At 43.0% G+C, this 12,534-nt stretch overlaps 1 protein-coding gene across 1 annotated transcript; it reads right to left on the bottom strand.

Moving 5' to 3' along the window:
* Positions 1 to 2,872: 2,872 nt before the first annotated feature.
* Positions 2,873 to 11,677, bottom strand: RB195_001350 (uncharacterized protein; the record flags this gene model as incomplete). Its single annotated transcript, XM_064198096.1, has 10 exons — positions 2,873 to 2,953; positions 3,009 to 3,192; positions 3,891 to 4,004; positions 4,656 to 4,780; positions 5,061 to 5,171; positions 5,237 to 5,381; positions 5,906 to 6,003; positions 6,067 to 6,181; positions 7,146 to 7,288; positions 11,606 to 11,677. The coding sequence occupies 10 exons, from the start codon at positions 11,675 to 11,677 to the stop codon at positions 2,873 to 2,875; spliced, it is 1,188 nt and encodes a 395-aa protein (XP_064053977.1).
* Positions 11,678 to 12,534: the final 857 nt, after the last annotated feature.

Here is a 12,534-nt window from a genome sequence, read left to right as displayed (position 1 = left end):
TAGCGAAAGCAAAGCACTTCTTCATGCAGCTATCTCGATTATCAGTCAATTTGCTGTGGCTCATTGTAATTCTGCACAATTACACATCCACAAGCAGTCATTTGCAAAGAAAATTATCGAAGATCATATCAACATACTAGTTTTGTAGAAAATAGCGCGAAAATTGGTACTTATGTGTATGTTTTAATGCATGATGGGAGTAGCGCAGTCGGCAAGAATGCGCTATGGGCACACGTTCGAAGCTGCCGTAGTGCGAACCACGCCCTTCATCCCTCCGGGGTCGATAAATTGGTACCAAACCTGTCTGGAGGACAACAACATTGATCATCGGCTGGATCCTGCAATCGCCCGTCCAGCACAGAAAGGAGAGCTTTTGGAATTGCGAGTTCCACAGATGGTTTCAGTAGCCAAGTAGTTTGGAGCGTAATCTACGAAAGAGGTCAAAGCTAGTTTGAACTACGCCTTCTCTTCTATACAATCTGACTTTCTCATGTTCGTAAGAAGCGATGTTCACTACTACCTGATCTTCAATGACCGCTTCCGTTGCAAGCATATAGTCGGGTCAAAACGACTCGAAGCACGGTGCATTTGCGTACGGTTAGAACGGAGGGGGGTGCGCAGCAAACTGCAGAGGTGGATGATGCCAGTACGCTCCGCTAGCCGCTACGCTCCACCAAAGCGCCTCGAGAGAAGCCGCGCCCACAACTGCGCACGTGCTTCATGTCGTTTAGATCCTACTGTAACATGAACTGTATGAGCAGATCGTGGTAGTGTAACCTTTTCCGCTCCGACTGCCTAGATGACTCCTACAACCCCGTCGCGTTCGACGTTCCGCAGCAGACGCTCTTTCGAAGTCGGGACTTTTTTACTACCGCATGGAGCTCAAAACTAAAATTTCTCTTTATATGTGCTAGAAGAAACTCTTGAACTACAGGAAGTTATAAAGAAGTATGCAACGGACATTATATTGTGTTAACAGTTTTGTTGGATACAAGCGGGATTCGCAAATCTCTTCGTTCTGATATAAAAACGCGTCAGAGTGGATTCCAAGAGAAGCAAACTGCGTTCGAGATGGGCCAGCGATGATTCTTCTGCAATACCTGCGGGTCAGCTGAGAGTTCAGCCGGATCGAGTCAACTTGGCTCATAAGAACTCACAAACTTCTCGAATTAATGTTGGGACGAACAAGAACAACTATAAACGATACTGGGACCCGCACGATCAGTAAGGACGGGTCATCAAAGTCCATTATTTAAACGATCCACAGTCAAATCCACGGTTGGAACCATGTTCTTTTTTTTTGCTTTTCGAAACGTCAAGAAGAGTTTCAAAGGAATGACAAAGAAATAAGCTCCTACAGAATGAATTTTTTCAGAATACATGCAGAATATCGGTGACCTCAAATCCTCTACTGGAAAGGAGGAGAAAATCTTCCAGGTTCTCGGAATTCTGGGAATTCTGCAGAATTCTGGACAATGACTCCGTGACTCCGCCTGATCTCACCATAGATAACTTCTATTCTTGCGTACATTTTTCGCATGTGGTGTTGCACCTGTTTCATGCACACTCATAAATAAACCAGAAACATATCTTTATTAAGTATTAATAAACAGTGGTTAATATTAATCATTATTTCACTGTACAAGATATCATGCTTTACCAGTACCAATTCAAAGAATAAAGCCCCGCCAATATTTCAATACAATAAGAGGGTTAATGGACCAAAGAGTAAGGTTACGAATCTGCAGTCGAAAATTATAGGCATCATCCTACTTGACTACATAAAGAATTGTCTTGGACATCGCTCTCAAACTCACGAAAGACTGAGTGACGAAACTACTCCAGTGCAAAAGACCTCGACCTTAGAATAATAGGAGTAACAAAGGAGGAGAAGGTGTTGAAATAAAAGTGAGAAATTGTGTTAATTCACAGCCGTCTGATTCCGCGAGAGAGACGACGTATAAACAATGTGGCAGCAGAAATGCGGCCTGAAGCAGGAGGGTTGCGTAAGCGCTGCGTTCGAAGCGGCACGGGGGAGGCAGCGGTTCCAATCGAAGTGGGACCTTCGCCTGCTCCACTAAGACGACAGAGGTCTTTTTGACCCGATAATATCACTGGTAAGCAGCACTTTGGAGCTTTTCTTGAAAAAGAATGAAATGGATCGCGGCTGCATACGATTTACGTCTTGCGTTATTGGAAAAGTAAACATCAGAGAGGCACCCCCTATTCCTTCATCACTGGAAGTAGGCCAGGCAAAATCGAAGCCAACGAGTGATGTTTCTGACACCTTGTTTTCTTCGCCATGAGATTCCATCAAAACAACCCATACCAAAATCCACGGTTGGCAAACGTATTCAACAAAAAGACTTGCAGGCACAATCTCGACGTCGGCGTGTGCAGTAACATTGCACGACGCGACTGCAGGGCACTTACTGATCTTAAGCGTCGCGCGCCTGTCGACAAAGCAAGCGAAAGAAAAAAAAAACGTACAGTAGAGTCACAACGACATGAAGCACGGCCCAGCTGCACTCGAAGCGGCGCGGTAAAGATGGCGATTGGAACCGATGTGGGACCTTCGCGAACCACAGCGAGGAATGCTGTTATCAAGTCTCCCCCTAAATTCTAATCGCATCGTTTCGAGCGCAGCCGCTTACGCAACTGCACCGTGCCTGATGACGTTTTGACCCTACTGTATTTCCGTCGTGTTCCAGCGTTGGGTATATTTAATGTGACTCAACATCAGTGTCAGTGTCACTTATCATTACTGTCTCACGACACTTCCCTTTCCCTCAGCAGAACTTCGCAACCTAATTGAAGCTGTCTCATGCTTTTGGCTAGTAAGTACATGCGGACAAAGTGACTCAAATTCTTCTCATAGCGTCGAATTTTCTAAAGGCTCCAGTTCGTCCACCTTAGCAGGAAAGTCAAGTTTTGTCGAATATGGGTCACGTATCTGAAAAATTTGTTTTCTTAATGGAGCGTGGTACTGATTGAGGACGTTGACCTACCGTGACCTTGGTTGGTTTGCTGTTTGTAATGTATGAGTTGGTCGAGTCCCCGGATGTGACGTAGCACGGCCGATACGATAAAAACATGTGATGAAGTGCGTTGCGAAACGATTCATTCACTAATGCATAAGTGATCGGATTCACGCATGCTGAAGAGATGCCGACAAGATGGCAGAACAGATACCTGCAAGAGTTACAAGAGAAAATTCCCATTCCACCCTCTACTGTAAATATGTTTGCTCTGAGCTCCCATAGCTTCCTCCACACGTTGACGATAATGTCCAAAGAGATTTTATCGGACATTTTTCTGTCTTGTGACGCAATCTCCGATGAGGTTAAGAGATGACACCATAGTATGACTTTTTGAGGAGTTATCAAATTCTTTGTGGTATGGTAATCTGCTTTTCTTTTGGACGTCGTCTAACGACGTATTCCGACAACTGGCAAAAAAAGCAGAAAAATACGCGCAGTCCCACATCGCGGATATGTAAATCTCATCGACTTAGTCATCAATGAGTTAAAACCTATTCAAATCAACATAAAGAGGTTTTGTGTTACACAAAAACCTACCTATTCAGAATCTCAGGATCCGAATGAGTAATTTCTTCAGCGAAGTTGCCGCAATCAAGTCAAAACGACCTGAAGCTCGGTGCAGTTGCGCAAGCGGTTGCACTCGGAGCGGCGCGCGGAGCTAGCCATTGGGATCGAGGTGGGACCATCGCGAATTGCAGTGACAAGTGGTGCTGGCGAGGCTCCGCCTCGATCCCAACCGCTACGCTCCACCACGACGCTTCGATCGCAGCCGCTTACGCAACCGCACCGAGCTTCCGGTCGTTATGAACTGGCCATAAGAAGCACACGAAACAAACATTTTCAACTCACCTATACTGTGAATACGAGATCACTTCGAATCCGTTTAATACATTGTGGATGTTCATTGGTGCCCAGCAAATTGCGTAGGTCAAAACTAGTATCATCAGGAGCAACAAAGCACGTCTAAACAGAGCAGGGGTTCCGTGACAAACAAGTATCTCATAAAACCCGCTGAATTGTTGTCTACAGCATTGTGTTATTTCAAATCATTCTTAGATTTTCTATATTGACATTCAAAAAAGAACGGTTTGGAACAGTTATACCCTCTCAAAGCATACCACGAATCTGACCTGCTATGAGTTCCCAGGGGAAAGCTAGAGATTGAGTTGTAGGTTCTGCGATCCGGCGAGGTTCCGCTCATCCCTCCTAATCGTCGTAAGAAACGGCGTGGGAACCGCTTTAAGTTCCTATGAGGTACGTTAGAACCTCACCAGTCACTATATATACACGTTCCGGTCCCCTTATGAGCATATTGATTGGTTTCACTTGAACAGACTGGTGAGCAGACATCACTGATCTCTGGCCGCTCGCACTTGGATGCGCCGCGTGCACAAAGGAGGCGCTTTGGAACTGAAATCGTGCTTAAAAAAAACCCGGGAGTCTTCCATGCCGTCTTTTTACGATCAGACAGAGATAATCGGAACCATCCCGGATCCCGTATCAGAATCGTGGTATGCTGTCCTTAACGTGATACAGGATTCCCTATTGGTCTACCCAACCATTAGGCAGAAGTGTGATGAGGAGAGAAAGACGCAAAAGGATAGAATCCCATACCTGTTCCTGCTCTGCATGCTCATACGTCGTGCCTGATCGATCGTTCGGCTGACTTTTGACCGCCGTCGAATGGTGGAACCGATCTGCACGTAGGCATAGGCGAGCGCGAATAGCGGCAGCAAATACTGAAACATAGTAGATGAAGTGTGCATGTATGTATAGCATGAACCAGGATTTGGGAGACATCAGAAAAATCTGTAACTGATCACTGCAGCTTTCCGAAACTTATGATCAGAAGGAAAAAAAACTTGTTCTTACTGATTGTCTTCACAAGTTTTTTCTCTTTGGAAGAGAATTCGTTCCAAAAACAAAAACTTGTATTGCAATGATCGCTTGCGACGTGTTTGGCAACACTGTTGGACAGAAACAAATAATCATTGCAAGGACTCAAATTCACAAATTCACCTGGATAGCCAATACGGTAATTGTGAACGTAGTCTTCGAGATGTAAGCCCGATCCCATGTGTCCTGCATTTCCACACAAATTTCTGGATAGGAGCGACCACAAATGCTCAACTATAAGGAATTAATTGAATCTCAATAAATCTGTTCTCCAAACAATCGAATAACACAATGTTCACCATAGCAGGAGTCTGAATGTCGTTCCACGGCCCAAAAGTGTCGATTTTTTTGGATCTTACAGTAAGCGAGTACGGTAGCGCAACGACTATCGACACTATCCATACTATACAGTAGCAGACTATTGGTGCTGTCGCTGCTAGACGCCTGATAGTGGTGTTCATAACAAGTGAATGAACTGATGGGTTTAAAGACACGATATCACGAAATTGAGAGTATTGGGGTCTTTCAACGAGTACATGGGGTTAAGGGGGTAGTTCAGAAGTATGAGCCCGAGCACTTTCAATTTCTCCAAATTACCCGAGGAAAACATTTTGGAGAATGACCTTGTCGCCACGGATGCTCCGACGAGGCACCTCATAATGTGTCGTGTCTACGACAGCAGGTGTTCGCGTCGCGCCTGCGAACGCGCGGCCATGGACTGCAGAAGAGGTCTTCCCCAAACGCTGCACCTTATTAGGTGCTTCGTTGGGCGGCGCGACAAGACCGTTTCTCCAAGTAATTAGGGGGAATTGAGTGCGATCGCGCTCGTAATCGTGAACTACACCTCTAACCCTATTTATTCGTGACGAGTACCAAACATCCTCAGCTCCTCAATATTCTGCCTTTTAAATTTTTGATGACGTTAACATATTCGTATCGGTTGTTGATTTCTAGTGTAAAACCGTTACCATTTCACAGGACATGTCGTCAGCAACACGCGATCCATAGCAATCAGGGCAAGCGTTAGCGACGAGACAAAGGTGTTCACCGCTTGCACGGATGCAAGCTGCAATTGCAAAATGGCGAGTGCATTTCGATTACGGGGAGGCAATGATTGTTCGAGACTCACCACTTTGCAGGACAGATTCCCAAAAGGCCAGAACAAATTAGCGCTAAGATAGAGTGTCACTGGAGCAGTGACTACGCACAGGAGAAGGTCCGAGAATGCCAGGTTTACGATGAAACTGAAAAAGGATGGGTAAGGCACATCCATCAGGCTGAGAATCACAGCGCCCTGCTTTGAGCGCGATCGCAGGAGTTAGGCTGAAGACCGCGACTCCTTCCAACACAATTGTCGGATTTTATGCTGGAAGCAGTGTTACAGCTTTATACTATATATATATATATATATATATATATATATATATATATATATATATATATATATATATATATATATATATATATATATATAGATACATATAGTCGAGTCAAAACGACACGAAGCTCGGTGCAGTTGCGTAAGCGGCTGCACTTCGCGACGGGCCCACCTCCATTTCATGCTTCATGTCGTTTCGACCAGAGTATGCTTTTACTTGTCCACTACTTCAGGAGTAGAGCCTGCAGCTCATACGTCAACCCACGCCCCACGGATAACGAATAAGTCATTTTTTCTGCACAGCTTGACTACAGTCCTTGTTACACGTGGACGTATAAGACCGCAGCGGGACAAGAAACAGCTCCAAGTTTTTTTCTTTGAAAATTTGTGGAGGCTGTCCGATTTTAGTGTTTGACCTTGTTTTTCTAGCACTATTTCCCAATTTTTTGCCCTGATCAGTAGAGTTTGCTTTAAATCTTGATTGTTGATTTTAATAGCTAAGTTCCGAAACACCTTTCTCACATGAACCTCACAGAAAAAAAATCTCCTGGGGAACTGCAACTTTGTCGTGGAACATGAGCACGAGGTCTAAAGGAGGGTCTCGAGCATAGAACTATCATGTTCGCCTTCGCGATTTGTGATAGCGGTCCTGAGTGGAACGGACATGCGCCTTGGACGGCAGAAACCTGTTTCCCTCTGTGAACGCTAGCTGAGGCAACAGGAAGATGTCCAAAGGAGTAGTAGAACAGCGATGTTGTCTCTTAGGACCCACATAAAAGTGTATTTACTGGAATCCTACAGAAATACAAATGATTGCCAGCAGTACACACCTGTTTCTCAAATTCCGCAAGTTTGACGCGCGAATAAAGGCGAACAGCACAAGCAAGTTCGCCAACGCCCCAAAAGTGCACACGATTCCATAGAGAAATACGATCGGCGAACCTTCCAGCTGAGTCTTCCAGAATATATTGTTCTGGAAATAAAACGCTCATCATATGACACAGTTGCAGATGTAATAGTAATAATAGTAATAGTAATTAAATAATAACAAACATCAATAAATAATAATAAAATGAAAATAAGTAAAACAATGACAACAATTACGATAACAAATAGTTTTCCCCTTCAGTTCTAGGATTTCACGCCTATGTGGCTGTGCCGACCCTCTCCTGGCATAAGCATTGAGAAAAAGCAGTTCTTTTTTTATTTTCACGTGGTAATCATTGAACGTCTCAAGAGCTTACTACGTCGCTTCCGCATCATGGATTTGTAACGCTGCTCATCAAATTTTTCGCCTGAAACGATCTCCATGCTTATAATTACCGTACCCGACAATAACTGGGTGGCAATGCAATAGTTGTGGAAAGATTTAAAGGATGAATAGTCAAGTCGAGCAAATCAATATTTTCGCTTGAATACAGCGTATCACAAAATTGACGTGGTGTAGATACGAGATAAAATACATAGAGGTCAGGTTGCAGATTACGAATATGAGCGTGGCAACACTCACTTCCCCCAGTCGTCCGGAAAAACATTCTTAGTTCGAGCCGCGTTCTAACGCCGCCTTATTTCCTACGAGGTACCTTAGAACGCCGCTCCCTTGTACACGCTCCAGTCCCCTCAGCAGCCGATCCGTTGCTTTTACTTGGGCAGGCCGATGAACAGGCTTCATCAACCTTCGACCGCTCGTGCACAAGGGTGGAGCGTTTTCGTGTGCCTCGTAGGAAAAAACGCCATCATTTCCCACTGCTTTTTAGCACGATTACGAGAGAACTGTGCTGGCCACACTCGTGCTCCTAATCTACATACACCCCAAACTCAATGTTTTCCATCAGGTTACTGCATTACTTCAATGTCATGCTATACTGTCTTTAAATTGGTTGCCCAATTCGGGAATAGCTTACGACTAAACCCCTAGAGTTGTTGTTTGGCAAAGTTGAACAAGTCAACGAAGAAGGTGTACGGAAATCAATAAATGGTCAAAGTCGATATTCTCAAGCAAAAGTGTTGATTATTGCTGATCAACGTGCGGCAAAGCCTTACTCTGCGCGACCGTGAGGGCTCTGGAACAAAAATATCTCAAAATCAACAAAACCAACATAATCGATGAACGGTTCAATGCTTACACGAAACAGGAGACCCTAAAATCTGAGTGCAAGGTTTGGTACTGATCCATACATTGAGATTTATGTACGGAACGTACAGATGCTCGCCTACATACAGATCCAGATATTGTCAGCACTTCGGTGGCGGCTGACTCTAGTCGTAATATTTACCAGCCTGATGTTCCCACAAAAATTTTCCGCAGTGGAGAGTAAAGTAGGTCAGAGAGAAAAGAATCAATTTCATTTTCGAGAGCTTAGCTACTTCTCACCTTGTTGTAGGATAGGAAAGCTGTTTTTGTTTGAAGTGAAACAAATCACCTGTGACTTTAGTTTTTCACACTCTGAGAATGGGGATAAAGCCAAAACGTCGCTTGTAGCTGAAGATCCGCAGCAATTCTGACCGAAATCCACAGGCGAAGTAAGTTAATCGGAGCTAGAAATGAAAGAGGAACCCAGAAATCATAGGCTGGTCAACTGCGCAGTTGAATGATTTTTAAACATATAGCCGTCATCCGTTCAGACGGAATCGATGGAATCTACTCCAAAGGGTAAGGTAAGGTTCCTAGAATGTGACCCACTGAAACTTCAAAGAATAATTTTGCCATGCATTTGCTATTTTCAAGCCTGCCCCACAAACGTTTCCGGACGAGAGTAATGAACAGCGTTGACGTGCAAAGCAATTTACTACTCTTTCGGTTCCCTCGGTAGAGTTCCGTCGGAGTCAATTACGCCTCCGTCCCAGTTTCAGCTCTCGTTAGATACTAAAGCACGTAGGTTTATCAAGAAACAAAATCGGTCATGAGTACTCTTTTTCGAACGCAAACAACGGACCCCTTCTGTAGGTCATTAATGGCCTAGGAAAACGAACTAAGGTTTTTTTTTCTAAATAAAAAATATGCTAGACACTAGATGTGGGAGAATAATAAATAGATCCCCATTAAGTTGCTTGCATTGCCACGGATCACTGTTGAACAGTAAAGTTCCAACAGAAACACCGCATCAATCATAGCTCACATATATTTGCCTCGCTCGTCCTCCGAGACGAAAGACCAGAAAACCACGACGCGAAGGTTTTTGTTAGTGTTTCCATCTTTCCCATTCCCAGCAGCAATGATGTATGATGTCCTCCCCTAATTCATCTGGTTGTCCTTACAACCTGTTTGTATTCATAGGAAAACAGAAATGAAATTGGACAACACTGAAAAAAACGGGGGATTTCTTCCCCTGGCGCAATTTTTATCGTTCATTTATTTCTACCCTCGCATGCGTATCACCAATTATTAATGAATATCACCTAAATATGTACATATATCGGATCGTAAGGCTTATCAAGGCAAAAATTAAGGAAGTTCAGCGACAACTAATGGTAGGACGAAGGCATTGCTCTGCCTTTTCATTGAAAGCTATTAATTTGATACAAATCGATTGGGAGAGCTCGGAAAAATGATGTTAAATAATCAAGGACTGAAATGTGCCTGATGATGCTGCTAACATATGCTTCAATAAAATCTTCAAACCCATTTTTTCAAATTTTTACGTTTTTCAGGTGAGAAATCTGAAGGAGCAGGCAAGAAAAATCGGCTTCACAAGATCATTGGAAAATCCTACGTAATGGACTCAAGAAGTCAAAAATTGGATGAGCAACATCCGAGTTTGCTTTCGTACGTTCCAACTCTCATGCCTAGTCCTCCTAGGATGACAGAGAATACAAGTTCACATGTAATACCATGAGGAAATTAATTGGAAAATTTTGCTTGAGTGCATAAAAAATCCAAACAGATGTAGCAAAACGTGACTGTGCTTTTCTGTTCTCCACAATAATGAAAATTTCTTTGACCTCTAATGAAAAATCCCGAGAAATTTTCGACCGCTGTGATGAGCACAAAAGTTGAAAATGAATTGAATTCGTATTCTTGCAAAAATTTGCTGTGTGTTGTGAGGCTATCCATAGAGACAAGGAGTTCCAGTAAACATAAACACGAAAACAGATAAAGAGAATAATGGGTTGAATTGCTATTACTGGAACAAATGGATTGGATTTACATCATCGTGGTATTCATAAAAAGTCCTCTATTGCATCCTTCTTCCCAACCTTCAAAAATCCGCAAAACCAATTCCATTTCCTGCTGTCGTTACTACTTAACACAACACAATGGCGATTTGTGAGAGAATCCTTAAAAAATAAATCTGATAACATGACTGTCCAAAAGAATGGAATTCATAACAGGATTTCCGAGGAAATGAAACTGTGATGGATATCGAAACTAACAGCGTGCAACCCAAAACATATAAGGTGAATTGAAACTTTCGTGCATTGTATAGGAAGAGAAAGAGACTTTCCTCAAAATTTGCGAATTTTTGTGTTCTTTTAATCCGCCTTTCAAGAGGCCATCCGATCTGCAAATGCTTCCTAAGTCTCTTCTGTAAACGGTACTCCTGCTAAACGAATGTTTGAAAATTTTGCCTGCATAAAAAAGAATTCAACGATGCATACATGGATCCGTAAAAACAACACCTCTGTAAATCTAAGTCTACGTCTTTCAATTTACTCTCGAAATTAGTCTTTGAGAAAGAGACTCCATTATATCTGAGTGTCAAGTTAATGAATTACAGCATTTTGGAAGTAACGGTTGCTGTCTCTTAGAAGTCATTTGATGATGTCAGTGAACTTTAATTGAATATCGACTCCGAAGGGGTATGCTCGATCTAAGTGCATCGCTACCTCCGTGCCTCTATCTACAAAGCCTTTTTCTTTCAGTGATGCGAAGCAGATTGGAGAGCGTATTATTAGCTAGCACTCTTCCTGCGAAAATTAGTTGCACCCTGGTCCAATTCTATTAATAAAAAAATTCTATTCACCTTATGTGGCATTTACTTCGTTATCCATTACGCTAACAATAGAAATCCTAAAATAAAAATAGAACTCGAAACACACACGTCTTTTTTTCCATCTTCCAGGACTAGTAAGTAAAAATAGCAAAGTGATTTGCTGGAATTACCTTGTTTGAGGTAAAATCAAATATTGCCGCTTTTTGCTGAACCAGGCGTCTCTATATTTAATGAAAAAAATCAATGAGCAAACAATAATTGATAATTTACTGATTTAATTCAGAATTAATAATAATTAATTACAACATGAAGACAAAGAGCCTGAGCAGGCAATGATCCACCTTCAGTTACCGTACCTGCATAGATTTCACATGATCGAACCATTCACACTCAACGACCGTCCATTCACCAGAAGAATTTGGTCGCATACCTAAAAGCTTTGCATTCGGATTAATCTGATGAAAAAACAAACAAACAATATGTAAGGCTGCGTGACGTTCCATACAGCGACGTACTACATAATTTTTAGAATAGGAAACACAGCAAGAGAAGACCACACCGTCAAATTAGATGAAATGGAGAGTTGAATTAAGATAGGTGAGGTTGCTCAGCTGGAAGCTGCACCCCATATGTGCAGTGGCAGATGAAAACAATTAACACGATGGAAATTACGCAGAATGCGACAGTTTTGCCTGGTATGCGAAGCATTGCGAACTCTTCTCTGCATTGGAAATGTTGGAGAGTTTCGAGTCTCAATGATGCAGTTTAGTCCAAGAGGAAATTAGGCTTTTTGTGGTTAAGTCTAAATCTGACTGGCATAGATTTCGTCTCATCGTGATGCCTCCTCAGAAAACTTGAAAAACCATTTCGTAGCAAAGATCATAGTAACTTCGGAGCAAATTTTCCAGAATCTGTTGATCACGTTGCGGATGAACAACAAGAGACGTCTACAACATTTCACATCAGACTGGCAGACTAAAATGGCAGTGATCTCGAGTACGATGTACCCGGAGAAGTCCTGGACCACCCAAAACGGGAAAAACTTTGGTTAAGAGAGAGTACATTAAATGTAAACTCCACTTGCATCTGTGTCCCGAGATGCTAAACGTCCTCGAAAGAACCATCGAGGAACGGACATCTTTGCTGTCCGCCTGGAGCAGCTGAGAGCTCAGTCGGATACGACCCTTAGGAATCTCACGTCACTCACGAAACTTACCGCAACGAAGGAAAGGAACGACTGTAAACGATGCGGGGAGTCGCATGTTCACTGAAATTCGTCCTTCTA

The sequence above is a fragment of the Necator americanus genome, chromosome IV (genome assembly GCF_031761385.1).
Source record: "Necator americanus strain Aroian chromosome IV, whole genome shotgun sequence".
NCBI classification, from domain to species: Eukaryota; Metazoa; Nematoda; class Chromadorea; order Rhabditida; family Ancylostomatidae; genus Necator; species Necator americanus.
The sequence above is the reverse complement of the archived record's forward strand: the minus strand, read 5'-3'. Positions and strand labels throughout refer to the sequence as shown.